The 18,597-nt window shown below is 38.5% G+C and overlaps 1 protein-coding gene across 3 annotated transcripts in view; it reads right to left on the bottom strand.

Annotated features, from left to right (window-relative positions):
* The window catches only part of LOC149785662 (cytochrome P450 2D27-like), a 161,827-nt gene that overhangs the window by 114,060 nt on the left and 29,170 nt on the right, over positions 1-18,597 (bottom strand). For all 3 annotated transcript variants that reach the window (XM_089979486.1, XM_089979488.1, XM_089979489.1), the window contains exon 2: positions 5,281-6,142. In XM_089979486.1, the coding sequence (XP_089835612.1) occupies positions 5,281-5,823 (543 nt within the window). In that variant the 5' untranslated portion in view covers positions 5,824-6,142. The remainder of the gene's footprint in view (positions 1-5,280; positions 6,143-18,597) is intronic.

The raw sequence follows: 18,597 nt of genomic DNA, 5'->3' as shown, positions 1-18,597 counted from the left end.
TTATGCTTCTTGGCGTCAGTAGATAGTAGATTATGGTTATGTTTCTACTTCTTGGCGTGTGTGGATAGTAGATTATGGTTATGATTTTGCTTCTTGGCGTGTGTGAATAGTAAATTTGGGGTTTGATTTTGCTTCTCCGCGTGTGTGGATAATATAGTTTTGGTTAGATTTTGCTTCTTCGTATGTGTGGATAGTAGATTTGGGGTTTGATTTTGCTTCTCCGCGTGTGTGGATAGTACATTATTGGGGTTTGTAAGCACTCACGTATGTTTGTGTGGATAGTATAGTGTGTCGTTGTTAAACTTGCCTTCTGTGTGGATAGTTTAATTGGGTTTTGTTTTGGCTTCTCCGCGTGTTTGGATAGTATATAATGTGGTTATTTTTGTGTCTCAATACCTTTGTGTGGATAGTAGATAATGTCCGTGCTTTAGAACTAAAAGTCAAAGCGCTCGTCATTCGCGCTATTCTACGGAATAAGCGCAAAGAAGATGATAGCAGTCACGGCTTTATTTAACAACTTAAAAGACAGTTGGTATTGGATGGTGGATGCCTAATATGCAGTGGAAAAGCTTGAACATGAATGGAGGCATCCAGTTACCAAAGACTTTGTGACAAGTCAAGTAACAAGCCTAAAGGTAGCCATGGATCATGTGAAAGAGATGATAGAGAAAGAAGTAAAGAAATTAAGAGGTTTCATTCACCTTCCCTATGTGAGAGTGGAACACTGAAGGAGGCAATTGATCATGTCACGAGAGTCAGGTGCTGTGCTTCTTAGAAGATATCTTGGAATGGAGTGAGTGGTCATTTGTAAAGTGGAGAGTAGGTCAGCTCAGGAAAGCAGAAGAACTGATGAGGAAAGTGCTGACAGAAGAAGTCAAGAAGATCAAAGAAACCTGGACTAAAGAGAGAAAGGAAAGAGAAAACATAAAGAAAAAGAAGAGTTTGAGGGACTCAACAACAACTGGATCAAAGTCCAGGAAAAATTCAGAGCGATAGGCCATCCTGACTGGATGCCAGAAAATGAAGAAAAGAAGAAAGGAGTATTGGGAAAATTCAGGAGATAGATGAAGAAATGGAGAACGTAAAAGTAGAAGAAGAAGCCAAAGGAGCTTTTCAGGGCCACTCATAGGCCTCGAAAAGAAATGACTGTCTTGCCTCCCCCCACCCAAAAAAAAATTTGATTAGTATGTTGTATAAGTGTTTTGTCTCTTGTATATTGTCTATTGCCTGTGTTATATAAATCTAACTCCCACTCCTTTACTCAGTATTGTGACGTCACCTCCGCTATTTGCCACATTGTTACCAATCTCCCCATACCGTTACGTCAGACACTACCAACTCCACTGGTAAACAGACCCCCTATTTCCACTGTTCAATTCCATTTAGGCTATAGAGGCCCAGGGTGTAGTTAAAAGTATTGAGGCTATACAGGCCCGGAGGGGGGGGGGTCTGTAATGCTAATTCCTTTTGAGGCTATAAATCTTGAGGCTATAGTGCCGGGACACCTTTTTGACTGGATTTCCCATTGAGTCTAAAGTGCCCCACTACACTACTCATATCGGTGCAACTCACTTCCGAATAGGTCAGTCAATTAAGATGGCAGATGTTGATCAAGAAAATGTGACAGACCGCATAATTATGCAAGCAGGATCGATATCTCACTATCTTATAAAGAAATTATATCATATTTGATCAATTATTTTTACATCTTTTATTTTTTTTCACTAACTAACAAATAATTATTCTCTGCCCATTTCAGAACCTCATTATCTTTCCATTACTACCTTATGCTCTAGTTTGTATTATTTGATTGTGCGAAAGTGTATCGCTGCGTAAAAAGCTTTTGCAATTTATCTCTCCTGAAGATTAATGAAAATATGTTTATTTTGTGCAGCTTCTATCATAGCAGTTAATGGAGGTTGAACGACAACGAGAAAAAATTCTAACTCTTTAAGGTTCTTTTATTATTGATTTAGACTGTTGCTTTTCTATCAATATTCATTATATTTTTCATGAAATAGCGAGTTTTTTTCCAAAATGTACAAATGTCAACTACGCTTGAACAGACAGGCGCACGTACGAGTCTCCTTGATGATTATTTAAATTTTATTTCCTTGAACGGTCGGAAATTTTAGAGTATACAATTTGGAGAAATAACGATGTTAGACACACTATGCATGTATAGGACATTTGTGGCTCTCACCTATCTGCCTGTCTGTCTGAATGTATGTCTGTCTCCTTTCATCTGTGCATGGGTATGTATATCCTCGAATGCATGTGTGTTCGCATACGTATATTACACAAACATATTTCTGGTTAAAAACGAGTATAAAATGATGCTGAGTTAGAAAGAGTGACTGATAGATAAAGACAACAAATATGAATATTTGTGAGTATCCATTTATTATTGACTTGTAGAGTATGTTCTTACAAGCAGTCTCTTTTCTAAATCATACTGTTCGCAAATTTACATCCGGTCACGTGGATCAATATTGATTTAAAAGGCGAACCAAAGTAATATGACGGAATCTGTGAAATAATTGGACCTTTAAAACGTACATAATTGATGCAAGGAAAGTTAAACAGAATTAAACTAATTTTAAAAAGGCTGTTCTAGATGAATTTCCTGGTAGCAATCAGAAATATCTGAGAGTTATTACGTGTCAGCATAAGCAAAGAAAAATCATGCTGAAAGTTATTGCATGTACCGTCCGATATTTGATGTTTCAAAAGTCAAAAAGAAAATGAAAAAAAAAGTCATTGGGCATGTTACTTAATCTGAATAATGTATGACATTCGTCTGCATTAATTACACTGCTTTATCGTTATGGTAGCTAATGTAATTATTGCTTTGTTATGTTCCTCTGAATACAATAAAATACTGTGTTCCATATTTTTTTTAAAAAGAACACTTTTCTGGTTTAAAATATTCAGCATTACAAATCAGCTGACGTATCGAATTCGTGTTAGAATTTTCTTATCGAACTTGTGTTATAACTTTCTTAAATCGTGTTATAAACAAACTATTAGCCTTGCGAAAGTAACTGAGAAAGAAGAATATAATATGCAATAAATGTTTAAAATCGGAGAGCAGAGTGAAATGTTCCTACAAATGTATCTGAAATTATGGATGATGCATCTATATTATCAGGTATGAACAGTGCATTTAATCTAATTATTTGATATCATTTAAGTATGGAAAGTAAATATTTAATTATCTGATATAATAATGTAAGTATGGACACCGAATCTAATTATCTGATTTAATGTCTATAATTATTCTCCTAGTATGAACAAAATATGCTTGACATATATAATTGATTCATTGGTTTAACCATAATGATCTACAGCTAAGATACCTTCCTTTGTTGACTTTATGTTTCGCTAACCAAGTGTAGAACGATGAACTATCCGGAACTGAAATTTTTTGTGGGCATGCGCATTGGAGCTACGATCAGTAACTCCGTTGCAACCGTGAAACCCCTTATACACTACGGCCTGTATAGTTGGAAGAGGAAAAACTATGGAAAACCTCAGGAAAATACTGACATGATCTCGCATATGCCCACATTGGTCGAAACGGAGATTCGAACCCACGCAGACAGGTGAGATGTTTTAGACCACTCGGCCACCCAGTATCAATAGTAATGTTAGTTCCGGTGATTGTAATTGTAGTACTGGTTGTGATTTCTTTTTGCGAAAGTTTTGCTTTCATCCTTTCCTTGTTTCTTGTCATCGGAATTTTATTTCATCTGACACATAAATGGATTACATGAACACTTTAAAATAGTAAAAAAAAGTATGACTGACTGAGGGCACGTCAGCACACTATGGCTAGGTGGTGGCAATTTAAAGGGCAGTTTACAAACATAAAGCCAAATTGAAAAACCGTTTTATGAGCAGAATGCAGGGAAGCCCGCAGAATTATTTTTGGGGGTGGGGTGCAAACTTGTAATGGTCAGTTATTATGTTTTACGGATGTAGGCCAAAACATGTTTAGAGGCGAAATCCGAGGGAGGGAGTGCCTATGGCAGAATGGAAGATTATTTGTGCGCATGTACCAGAGAGAGAGAGAGATACAGACAGACAGACAAACATAACAAAATGCTGAAGATGGATAAAGTTAAAGTGTGTGTGTGTATATATATATATATATATATATATATATATATATATATATATATATATATATATACATACGTGTTAGTCTCTCACTCTCTGTTTCTGTCTTTCTGTCTCTTGAAAACGATGCATTTTAAATCCTTCTGCATATATTTATAGCATTAACCTTGACAATATCAAAATATTGTACTATCGATTCTTAAAATCCCAAACCTTTTTCTGACTTCACTGATTTTCCTGAAGAAATTAGTGGCATGTGCTAGTATACCAAAGTACTTCTAGTAATTATTTACAGCAGTGTTTTATTACTAACGATTAAGACTAGTATTTACTTTAAAAAATCGGAACGTTCCGGTGGTCTAGTGGTTACAGCGTCCTCTTCAGATGCATGAGGTCATGGGTTCGATCCCTAGCTGAGTCATACCAAAGACATACAAAAATGGTACAAACAGCTGCCTCACTTGGCGCTCAGCATTAAGAGGTTAGTGTTAGGACTGGTCGGCCTGTTGTCAAGATAATGTGACTGGGTGGGATGTCATGCTACATGTCTGCGACATTATGTCCCAGTGCTATTATTATTATTATTATTATTATTATTATTATTATTATTTCGACTTCCCCGACAAACACACGCGCGTTGACAGACATTAGTATCGACTGCAATAATAGATCGGCAATCTAGATGTCGCATAAAAAGTCGTGTCTATAATAATATAACCAAGTAAAGAATTATCTTGCATTACACACAAATCAGTTGATTATTCTTTTTTGTGGTTGGCTGTTTCTACATATTGCACGCTAATGGTGAATTCTTTAACAGGTTTGTATGGATCTGCAGAAGTGACGGTAAAGGCGCCTCTCTTTATAGCGACACGGTGTTCTAATGAATATATCCATAAAGCATTTTCAAATGCTGTATGTCTTTGATCAAAATTAAATGTAATAAGAAAAAAATATTCGGGTGACGCAAGAAACAAAATAAGCTAACTTTTGCATGTACAGTATTAGGTCCTATTTGGAAAAGTTTACAACATGTGCAGTGTCGACTTTCTACAACTTTTCTTAACGGAAATCACGTGCATTTTACATGAGGTAGAGAACGGAAATCGCCCACATTTTATATTATGTAGAAAATAGAAAAATGAGTATTGAACTTACAAGTTGAAAGCAGTCACAAATAAATGTCTTCATAGGAACATCTGGATTGAAGTTCTTTCCTTCCGTCTTCACAATTTCTGTGTAAAACGTTTTCATCACACAGCTTACACCCTGTCTGGTCACTTCACTCAAGTCCGGTGTTTTATACATAACCTTCAAAAGGAGTTCCTTTAACTTTTGCCGGTGTTCATCAAAATCACCAAAAGCTAAATCCTTTCCATTGAAGATGTTTTCAGAGAAGAAGTAGTTTGGTCTATTCACGCATTGTTCATCATTTTCAAAAACTTCATGCAGTATCCGCGGACACTGGATCACAACGAAAGTTTTACTTAAAATCCGTAATTGAAACATGGAGCCATGGGCATCACCGATTTGTTTGAAATATTGTGGAAAAATCTCCGGTTTCAAACCTATATTTCCTACAATTGGCCATTTCTTTGGCCCTGGTATTGCTTTAAATCTGTGAGAGCTTCTTTTCTCTTTGATTTTGAGCGATATTATAAGAAGTAACGAAGAAAGACTCAATACTACAAAGACCCACATTATTTATGTATTGGCCGTTCTGTTATTTCAGGATGGAGTCCTTTGACAGTATTCAGATTTTTTTAAACAAGTGAAATGCACATTATTATTTCTCTTTCATATTTGTAATATTTTTTCTACTGCATCTGTTTGTTTATTATTCATTCGTTTTCCTTTGTATAAACTTGTTGTAACTGATTGTCACAGAAGTAAGCCACGCCTTGTTGTAACTGATTGTCACTGAAGTAAGTCACGACTTGTTGTAACTGATTTTCACAGAAGTAAGCCACACTACAACCATCAGCCTGACAAGTTATCTTAAATGTCTGTTCGTTAGATCCTGAAATATAAAAGTGAAGCTTTGTTACTCATTATATAGTTTAAACCAAGTCCCATTTAGTATGAATTAAAGCAGCATTCTGTAATCTTTTTCGTGTTAAACACAGATAATGTCATATTATAGCCGCTATCGGTAAGTTCTCATTTTTTTCCATCATGAGCAAGAATAAACCTCGAATGTAAATAATGACCGTATTGGGCTGCCCTCATTCACATAGTTGTTATTATGTCATAAAGACGTTATTAAAATCACAATCACGTTTCTAGATGATGTTTCATTGCTAAAAGCAGCGTAGTGAAACCGAATTATTTGTTAAATATTTTTCATTACAAAGTTGCATGAATAATATTAAAACTGAAATGAGCAGATATTTCATTGATTGTTGAAATGCCGTCACGTTTTATTTTTAGCAGCTGTCGTTGTATAAGATTCTGTTATTCGCACGTCATCCGCTGGCAACTACCAGTTTGTGCAATAGCGCTACAAATACCTTTAGACGTAATTCAGAGAGTCGAAGCTTTCGACTCGCATCTGAAAGAGACGACGAGCTTCAGAATGATTGTAGACTAACTTTGTCACATTGCTTACCTTACTAAGTGGGGGCAATTTTTATTTCTAGAAACAAATAGCGCACTGTTGTTGTTGTTGTGTTTAACGCCATTTTTTAGCACACGACAGGCTATACATGACGGTCAGTATTAATGGCGGAGGAAGAACCCGGGAAAACCCCGGAAAGAACCACCGACCCACGAGAAGCTACTGGCAAGCTTTCTTGCATACCAACATTGGCCGAATCCAAAACTCGAACCCATGCAGACAGAGGTGAGATGGCAGTGATCCGTATTGGAGAGCGCCTTAGACCACTCGGCCACTCGGGGCCCCCTAAATGGCGCACGGTACCTTGATAGCAGGAAAGTATAAACCACAGTATTTTAGATTTTAGAAGAAATTATCAATGCGATGCCAATATCAGCGGCAGACCAGAGCACTCATTGCGAATAGTAGAAAGGACAGCGATTGTTGAGCGATTAAAAATCTCGATTTCAGTGTGGCTGACATGAAGATGAAATAGCAAAATTTAGATGAACTAACGCTAGCATGGGAAGAGATAATTTTGTACAATTTAGAATTGATTAGGTATCAAACACAAGAGTTCCCCTCCTTAGAAAAAAAAATGCTCAAATAATGGCAAGTCATGATTACTTACATAAATATAGATACGTCACTGACAAAACGAGAATGAGTACAAATATTTTCTCAAACATGAAAACCTTTCCAGCATCCCCGTCACAACTACTCTCACGTCACCATACTCCGTCACAGTTGGTGGCCTCCCTTTAGAAAGATAATAACACTGTCACAGCGCATTACATTTTATTGTAAAATTTCACTTCTGACAACAGATGTTTTGATCGCGTACTCAAGTCTGCACTGTATTCTACGTGCGCGAATACATACCAGTCTCGCAAATCCTATCTGTTTGAACTTTAGTTTAACTTAGATTTTCCGATACAAGCCAGTGATATCGGCAAGCTTGAACGACTTAATCCTGGAATATCTGTTAACGTATTGTTTTGGAGTAAAGGCATGCAACCTATTAGGCAATGTGTAGGCACAGGCAGACATAATACTGATTTGTTATTGTTTCACATTTCGCAGTCGTTTTACCATTATGTGTGGATCAAAAAATTTCAACGAATAATATACAGGCATAGTGAGTATAGGGTAATTCATTTTCATGCAGACGTTGCATGTATGCCTGTAGTACCCTACAGCTATTTGATGAGTACGACTTTTACTGCTGCGGAATCAGCGAAAAGCCGCAACTCACTATCATTTCAAAGCCTGGTAAAACATTTCGAAATTAATACAGTACAACGAAACATAAATGTACCATATATCATCTACACAGACTTGGAATGTCTTTACATTGCCGTGAAAACCGACGGTTCTATAGACCACGGACATGACCATGAATAACGATAACATTCGCGAGGTTTTACGCTGCCACACATTGCTGTATCTGCGATCGCGGTTTTACCTCCATTCATTCCAAAGTACGCGAACGCTGTCACATCACTGGTGTGTACCGTGGAGTAGCACGCAAGACATGCAATCTGTAGTCGCAAATTAGGCCATGGAAACAAAAATTCCCGTTATACTTCATAACCGGCGTCAGTTTGATGGCCACCTGCTTATACAATGAGTCGTAACAACATTAAAGGCGCTAATACGCGTAATCTCTAACAACAAAGAAAATACTTGGTGTTTAGCATATGTGAGCTTCAGTTCATTGACTAATTAGTTTCCGAATTCCAGTCAGGACAAACTAGTTAGAAACCTTGCGGCTGCAAATTTCAAAAATCACCGGCACGAGAAAAGGAATCAATCCCTATGAGTACATGAGCAAATGGAAGAAGTTTGCTGAAACTCGGTTACCACCCATCTAGAAATTTATCGTTATCTCACGACCGTATTTCTTCCAGCGACTACAAAACATAGAAAGTCTCATCGGCGTTTTGGCTGTCAAAACCTCAGTGACTACCATAATCTGTATTTGAAAACAGATGTACGTATGCTCGAAGATATCCTTGAGCGATTTCGTGATACAGCCATTAGTGTGTACAAGCTAGATCCCGAGCACTACTTTCGTCACCGGAATGGCTTAGAATGTCAAAAACAAAGGCTGAGTTGAAAGGTTGAACGTGTTATTCGTGGTGGTGTCTTCATGTCAAGTCACTGCCACACACGCGCCAATTATCCAACTTTAGATGGTTATGACCTCACTGTCCCAAACAGTTACATCATGTCTCTTACCCCAACAATCTTTATGAATGGGCAATGATGCAGCCCATGCATATAAGTGGGTTTCATTTTGGTCACTCCCGAATAAGAGGATATTCACAAGTCCGACAGTAACAGCGATTTCGAATTTTTTTATGAAGCTGATCTGCAGTATCCGAGCTTTACAGCAGCCACAATGATTTTCCGCTAGCACCGAAAGAACTGTCGGTGCCCCAGCGAGCGGTTGTCCCCGTATCAGTGCGAGATTATAAATAATACTGGATGCATGTATACAAAATGTACAACGCTGTTAAAAAACCTAAAAACTAAAAGCAACTGTGCTGATCACATACATAATTTGCAATTATATCTACGGTTCAGTGTGCGTATGTCACGCATCAATCGGGTTCTTAAGTTTCGTCAGAGTATTTGAATGACCACGTACATTTAAATGAATACGAATCTGCCCACAAAGGCTACAAACGAGTTTGGCAAATATTTTTTTTCAAACTCACAAACAATGTTATATTCGGCAAGACAATGGAGCATCGTCGGAAAGTAATCGCGTCGACCATGTTTGAGATAGTGAACAAGATAAACTTCGAAGTTTTATTGCTGACTCGACATTCGAGTCTCAAAAGATCGTCGATGGCAAACTCATTGCCATACACAGCGAAAAATTGAAAGTGACACTGACAATACTTATCTACTCTGGCGCGTCAGTGCTGCGCTTATCCAACCGCTCATGCACGAGCTTCTTTTTTTTACAAGAATATCAAACCAAGGTACGACGACAATGTAAAAGTACTGTACACTGATTCCAATTCGTTGTTGATACATATTACCAACAATGATGTGTACCCGGACACGAGTGAGGCTTCGATGACAAATGAGTTTGACTCCAGTGAGTATCCGAAAGATCAAAAACTGTTCACTGTCGAACATAAACAAAAGTTGTGGGTACTTTAAAATATGATGAGTTTTTGGACAAGTCTGTCAAAGACTGTGTGGGACTGCACCCCAAAATGTATTCTACTGTGGTTACATCTGGCAAAATCATAAAACAGATGAAAAGTGTTTCACGTGTGATTGTGCAAAAAGGATCTTCGGCACGAAATGTTGATGAAATTTCTTCGCGAGCGAAGCGAATTCACACAAACCATAAATCTGATCCGTTCCAAAAAACATATAATGTGTGTTTCGTTGCACTAAAGTAATTTTGAAGGGAAAATTAGTAATATTCTGATAGAGTACAGATAGTTTTTATTCTCTACTTGGTGGCGGGACCGCAGAGCGGTTCGCAGGCGCCAAATGAGAACGTTTTGTTTGCATCGGAGTATGAATTCAACCAGATATTGTGAATACATCAATGGACCATACCGAGTCAGTAGTTACAGGTTACTGCATTTGTATGGGAAAATAGGAACGAGTTTTCGGAATGAATACCGCACGAACTTGTGAGTGCACTATATCCTTCGGACAAAACGAGTTCATATTTTCCCATACAAATGTAGCAACCTTTTTATTATATGCTCATTTTTTTTATTCTACCTAAGGTTTAATTATATAAACAAAATACACTGTAAGAAACAACGTAAATGAATGAATGCCGTATTCCAAACTAAATACACAAGCGCAGATTTGACATTACAAAATGACATCATTATTAATGCGCACATAACTCCGCCCAGATAAATTTGAACTTAGTCGCGCGCTCGACATAACTTTCGAAAGAAAATGGTGTGTCTAGTTAAAATTGAAATTTGCAGTCATATTGTGAATGAATGCGCATTGCAGCGACTTTTCCATCTGATCTGGAGTGAATATATTTTGGTATTTTGTTTCGATTCGACGAAGGTTTGTGATTTTGGACTGGATTTATCTGTGCAAATTATACATGAAATACATCGGATTGAAGTGGCGCGGGAGAAGCGTGTTTACGTCTGCAAATGTGTTTCTGTTTCTGTCATTGAATGTTTGAAATCATAATGTGCGAAAATATGAAGTCTTTCAATTGCAATTTTCAAAAAGACACTATGGAATTTAATGTGTTTCATTTTGAGTGCAGTAAGGAGGATGCAATTGCACTTATCATCGAAATTACAGCACACTTTCGAAATGTGTAATCCAGATTGAAAACCAATGACATGGCTCATGTAATTCGGATTTGCAGAATTAAGAAAAAACATTTTGAGGAAATTCAGGATGTAAAACTGTAAGTATATTTTATTTTGCCATTCTTATCACCAGATAAAGAATACATTATATTCCTTGTCACTTGTATGTTATTTGTAAGGACATAATCGTCCGTCTTTTATATAATGTAGCTAGCCTAAATCCGTAACATTGTATCAACGCAGAATGTGCCAAAACAGCTGGTTTTTTTATTTTTGCAGTCCACGAAACATGTTTTAGTTCATTCAGAAACAAATTTAAATAACCACAACGTAAAGAGCCTCTTACGCGAGTGTATATGATTTGTTTACAAATCAAAAGTGCTGGTGTCTGCGTCATTGTTTGTTTACAATAGAAAGTAGTTCCTTTTTTCACGTGAATGCTATATGTGTATTGTCGCGCGCGTTCAGTATCGGGGAATACTGAAAGATTCCGACAATGTAAAATTAACGGGGAGAAGAAATGAGCATATAATAATACGAGGTTTCTCACTTTAAACCCAACACCCCGCATACAAATACCGAACACTATTTTTTCAGAGTGGGCTTAACGTCGGTGGTAGTGAAATCATTGCGTACCCGCGAGTCTTCTGTTGAATCGCTACATAAGTTTTCAGCCCTATTGTACGCATGGTTTTATTATTTAGTGCTTGAATGACTGAAAGAAGCCGTGTTACCCACTTGCGAGATTGGGTCTGTGGTCTCATCAAGAATTCCTGTCCGAATAACCGTTCCGTAAGTTTGCGGTTAAATCGTTCCATAACAGCCTGTTTACCTGCCCAGTACGAACTCGCCTCGCATTTCCCATAACTGCACGGACTGCAGTAGATCCCGCCGGATAATTTCATTATATAAAAATGATTTACCTCCATGTCTCCCACAAAAAGCAATCTTAGCCTTCATGCCTCCTTTGTTGAGACAACAAGCAATTCTTTCTCCGATTGCTGGACTGAGCGCGTTTAAAGGAGACCAGAAATAAAACTTTACCTTTTATGTATGTAATTGTTTACAAATTTTAATTAGGCTGTAATGTTTATAAATTAAATATCGTAAGCGGGTAGTGATTATGTTGCGCGGAAGATACCACGATTCCGTAAATTGCCCGGTTTCCATGAGACCACGTATCACGTGGTCCCGTGACGCAATACTAGCCAGGCCTCGAATACAAACAGAATCATGGCGAGAGAGACAGTTAGGAGGAGAGCAGATTTTGGTTGCACATTCAAAAGTTGAATCTGCTTACGAGATATGCTCATAACTATATATGTTAGACTGTGTGTTAACAATGTGTTTAAGACCTGACAGCAGAAAAGTAAAACAGTAAGAAGGTGTTCATATTTCATATTTTGGAATTTAAAAAATCAACGTAATTTTGAAATAAATACTTATACATTGTGTGCTGTGCAAAAATGTGATAAGGATTAAGTGATGGTGCTCAATGGAAAAATTAAAAATTTACCACAATGCAATATATTCATTTAAGAAGGATCAGGTTCAATCGTATTATATGTAAATGACAGATTCATTACCTACCCCAACACACACACACACACACACACACACACACATCTAAGGACTAACATCTTGAAAATATACATCCAACACTGAAACACAGAGATAATACTGAGACTGCGCGAATAGACTAGAACGAGGACCTCCCCAGCAACGGGGAGGTGTAAAAGGCATCGAGAAACGGTTTTCATCGGTCGTAACTTATGCATTAGTTTTTCACACACACACACACACACACACACACACACACACACCGCCTCCCCACAAATAAATCTGCAAAGCAGAAATCATAAGTAATTAATTTAAACATTAAGAAGCTTCCTTCTTAGGATTCAATTACAGTGTATTTTACATGCAGGTTACAGTTAGCGTACTGACAAATCTGATAGTATATACATGTCTGGTATGCAACAGTTTATATACTGTACTGGTCAATGATCAAAGACAATATTTTTAGGCACAGGCCCCGGGCTGGTGACTTAAATAAACTCACTAGCCCTGACTGCAATTCCACAAGCTCGGATAGTTCATACCTGGCAACTCTCAAGCCGGGAGAAAAACCTCCCGATTTTGGGGGTATTACCACACCCACCTCCCCATCTCGTGATATCTTCCGATTTTTCGTAGATAACTCCCGATTATTACTTTATGTCTGTCAATTTTCATTTCTCAGAAGAAGAAAAAAATCCGTACATAAAAAGATATAACGTATGCAATCCAAAGATGTCATATTCTATTTTATCACTTGTGAATATTGAAGTGACGAAATAATATCACACGACAGTTTTTTTCTTTCTTAAATAAATAGAATGTTAAGATGAAACATTCACGTAAATTTCAGTATTGTAGTAATTTAAAAAAATTAAAGAATAAAATTGTCACCAGTTAGCTTCAATCCCATGAATGATCACTGTGAATGCTGTGTAATTTTCTCTGCAAACAAACTCCATCTCCATTTCCGCCAAAGAAATTCGGCCAGTTAACACCTGACATTCCTCTACCGTATATGTAAAGTTTAATTACCATGATTAAATTAAAAGAAGGAATAAAACAAAATATACCACGCAGTATATGTGCCCCCAAAGAACTAATTCAGAATAAATATTTTATTCACAAACGGTGTTACATGCCTTAAGAGTTAAACCTAAGGAAATAAAGTGGGATATCAAATGTGGGAAAAACAGTTGCCACATGTATGGTATCTTATGACTGCAGATTTGAACTGCTAAAATGAAGTCCCAGGCATCGCAAGTTTCAACAAAGTAGGGCATCAGTGAGGCGCCGTAGAGGGCAGAAGCTAGTCCAATCAGAATGCTGCCGTTGAAATTTTACTGTTATATGCAGCAGCAGGGGGGGCGAATCCTACAAAGGTCTAGAGACCACCAAATGATAAAATAAGCCTTAAAAAAAAAGCTAATCCTACAACAGCAACGAGACAAAAAACGCGACCCCCCCCCCCTCAACTTGTTGTCGCCGCCCGGGGCTGCTCTCTTCGAGTTTCTCACGTTAACCATACAATGTATCAAGTCCGATACGGTATCGTGTCCGCGGGTCGTGTAAATTTATTGTCACAAATCCATGCGGGATTCTTTGAGCGCGACTAAAGAAATTCTTAAACTTATTAATATCCATATCGCCGCTACACCAGGTTTGATGAATATTTCTCAGCGTGTGAACATCAACTCCATTAAACACCGCAAGAAGATTACAGTTATCCCTGATTACTTTTGGTATTTGTGTATAACGTTGAGTAACATAAATCACATCAGTGTTTTTATGACGACCCCGGGAAAATATTCTTGCAGGATTTTTTTGCCTGTCCAGCATCACATCATCATACACTACTAGGTTATTTATTTCCCCGTCGAGGTCTTCCACGGACGGAGCTTCTTCGATATCAGTGATAAATTCAACAACATCCTCGCCGTCTTCACTCAGCGCTTTTGCACTCTCATTAAAATCTTTTATAACATCATAGCATCGCTGATCATCTACAGATGGTGCTACCAAATACAGCTTATCCCACTTCATCCATTTCATAATCAGGTTCAGCAACAGCTGTGTTTTACCTGATCCAGATGGTCCAATGATAATCATCCGGATAGAATTTGGTAGCACCGAATTATGCTTAACTGGCTCCTTTCTTCGCGTCGCAGAAAAATCTGTAATTTCCATTTGTATATAAGGAATAATAATTATGGATCTATATTGTGTGAAGTGTAAGGCACGAACCCCTACAAACGACATAACAACCATTACAACAAAAAATAACAGACAAGCACTTTCTGGTACTTGCACGCGATGTGGCACAAAAAAATTTAGATTTCAAAAAAAAAGCCTGACAAAGTCAGCGGAGGTGACATCGCAGCAACCCTCGGACGACTTCCAGGTACCCCTTGGGCTAAATATCCGGGAGAAAAACATCTCCCAGGATACAATTACTGCGGTCCAGGGACACGACTAGATATCAGACTTGATGAACAGTCTAAACCAAAACCGGGAGAGTATCCGATAAACGCTATCGACGCAGCGTGTCACATACATGATGTTGCTTATCGAAGTAAAGATCTACAAGACAGGCATATCGCGGATGTGAAATTAATTCATGCACTAAGCTCCATAAAAAATAAATCATTTAAGGAGTCACTCGCTAATTGGTTAATAAGATCAGCGATGAAATCTAAATTAGCATTAGGCGCTGGATAATTAATAACAATGGAAGCGATTTATTATTCCCCAATCGGATACTGGAGAGGTAACTCAGCAATTAATAAACTCGCCAGCGCAGCAAAAGTAACACGCAAGGTTGCCAAAAAATGGCTGTCAAAACAAGCAATATGGCAAATCTACTTACCACCACCTCGACAAATCAATTTTGCACATTTTGATGTTAGTACCCCCAATGAAGTTCATCAGGCTGACATACTATTCCTGCCTCATGATACTGTCCGTAGAAAAACATACAAATACGCGCTAACAGTAGTTGATGTTGCTAGTAGATACAAAGAAGCAGAACCGTTAGCGACTAAAACAGCCGTTGAAGTTGCTTCTGCGTTCAAACGAATTTATCAACGAGGACCTCTAAGCTGGCCCCGATTATTACAAGTTGATCCTGATAAAGAATTTCAGGGCGCGGTATCATCACTGACAAAGCAGCATAACGTTATCATACGACGAGGACATACTGAAATTCATCGGGATCAGGCAATTGTTGAGCGATTTAATAGAACACTCGCTGAGAGATTATTCGGATACCAGTACGCGAGGGAATTCATTTACGATACGAGATCTCGTGAATGGGTTGCAAGACTGCCAAACGTGATAGCCGCGCTGAATAATGAAATTACCAGAACAACAAACATGAGACCTGTAAATGCAATCACAAAAAAATATATACCCCGCGTCAGTGAACGTGTTTCAACGCAGCCAACGACGCTAGCGTCCCCGTTGCTGGGTAATGTCACCGTTAGGTATTTATACGAACCCGGCGAACTCGAAGGAGGGAAAAAAAGAGCAACCGATCCCACATGGAGTGTTACCACACACAAGATATCCAGCATAACCAGATCAACTGGGAGAAACGCAATCTACAGATTAGATTCAACTGCTCCTCAGCGTGGATTCACACGCGAGCAACTTCAGGTGATTCCCACGGATACACAATTACCACCTCGATCACTTAAATAACTGCAGCAACACCTCTGCGTCGATTACACTCAAGACAGGTCAGCATTACATTTTCACGCGTATGACCGAGATTGCTGTCTATTCTATCCACGGTAAATTGTCTTGGGTCGTTTTTCGGATACTGCCACAGCAATAAACAATTACAACTCGCACAGTGATTATTCTGACGCTCACGTAACGACAACACAGCGTTGATATCCAGGCTAAACTCTCTATTATTTTTCTTGTCGCTTTGTCGGTAACTGTCTAATTTTTTTCTTATTTGATCTTTTTGCGTTAACTCAACAACGGCTGACTTCGTTGACGTATCTAATACAATTCTTCGTAACTGAGCCATCTTTCTTACTCTGGACACGGCTAAATAAACTAAATTTGACCATTCGATGCGGTCATCAACGATCCAAACAGTTGTATCAGAAATAGTTAATCCTTGTGCTGAATGAATCGTCATAGCATATCCTAGTGTCCACGGTGATTTATTTATTGCTAATGCATCTTCGACCGCATCGACGTTAACTGTTACTATATCATTCAATACTAAATTTTGCTTCTCTGGCCGTGACTGAGTCCCGCGTCCTGGAATATCAACATCAACATTCTGCAATCGTGTATCATCTGGTCTATAACATAACGGCACTTCCAACGTTGGAAATTTCTGCCGCTGTAACTGAAATAGTCGCCGCTGAAGTGTATCTCTGACTGATTTTCTACTTGCAACAATTAAATCATCTGGTTTCCACGCCGTTAAAAAGTTATCAAATGAAGTCTCTGGAATTATTTCACGCATTATTTCACATTGGACTTTATTGGTTTGTAGCCTAATTAGTTTTTTAAACTCCTTTAATGTGTCATCAAGCGCTCTGATGTCATCACGCATTTCCTCGTAATAATCAACAAACCCCCTCAACCATTCGTGGGGAGATTCGCCGACAAATGGTGGTGGTTGACCATGATCGCCGCACATCACAACTGCGGTATTTTTCGTTAACAACCACGTCAGGAACCGTTGTAATGTATCCAGCGGCACAGTGTCTATTTCATCCCAGATGATTTTCTCCGGGATATACTTCGTTCCCATTCGCGTAGGAGTCCATGTACCGCCGCTGTATTTGAAAAAGCCGTGATAAGTGCAGGCCTTTACTCCGCGTTGTATCATTTCTCTGGCAAGTCTGTGTGTTGGTGTTAGCACGACCAAATCAGAACCGCGGAATAGTTCGATTGCACGAGTTGTCTTACCACAGCCTCCAGGTCCGTTCAAATAAACTGTTCTGTGTCTAGCAATTGGATCGTACACAGAAGGCAACGACAAAGTTGTCCACGACAGGGTTGTTGATTTACGATATTCATCTTTAATTTCAACATCAGCTGATTCACAGTACGCGTGCAACTCTTCCTTTTTTACTCGCCATGTTCCCCATTGATCATCCGATGTTGGTAAATCTAACGCTGTTAAATCGTCTTCGTTAATATAAAACGAATCTGTTGCAACCCTTACCGCGAAGGGAACTCTATTCACCATCGACAATAAATTTATAGAAACATAAGCCAGCATAGAGGATCTCAAATGAGTGTACTGAGCTGAATCACCGTCGATATAACTAACAACTGTTCCTAATCGTTTTCCAGGCATCCCCGGCAATGATATTATTATATCCTCGCGGCTACAAAATGTATCTTTCGCAGTAGTATCAGCGATAATGAAATTTAATTCTTCTTCATCCATAATTAATCGACTGTGATGTCGTTTATGATCATATGCTCCACCTTGAGTAAATTTACCTATCAATCTTCGGCCGAGATCTTTACAGTTGCGCTCATCATGTTTATACGCCAGTGTGCGTAATTCTTCTTCAGACGCTGTAGGATAATTTAATTTTAAGTCAGAATAACACGCAGTATCAGTTGGAGTTGGTAACCAAACTGAGGTTTGTTTTGAGTAACAAATAATCCCCTCACTGACAACAACAGATGTTAGTATTGTTTTGTCAACCATAAACCGCAACAACGGAAACGGCACCCACTTCCTTTCGTGGAAATGTCTGCCAAACCAAGCATAATTAATAGGATGTAACCGTGTTGCAAATTCGAACGATTCCACGCGAGCAAATCCAGTCAGGTCAAAATCAGGTAAAGGTCCGTTAATAGCTACTCTTGTCATTAAATTTGTGGGATGTCCAAATCGTTTAAAGTATTCAGCGCATTCGCCATAGCCAAGAAAACTTCCTGGATAGCACGCAATCATATCCACCGATACCATATTATCACTAACAAATACACTATTCCATAAACCGCCGTGTC

Source organism: Sinohyriopsis cumingii, chromosome 13, assembly GCF_028554795.1.
Source record: "Sinohyriopsis cumingii isolate HCF-2022 chromosome 13, ASM2855479v2, whole genome shotgun sequence".
NCBI lineage: Eukaryota > Metazoa > Mollusca > Bivalvia > Unionida > Unionidae > Sinohyriopsis > Sinohyriopsis cumingii.
The sequence above is the reverse complement of the archived record's forward strand: the minus strand, read 5'-3'. Positions and strand labels throughout refer to the sequence as shown.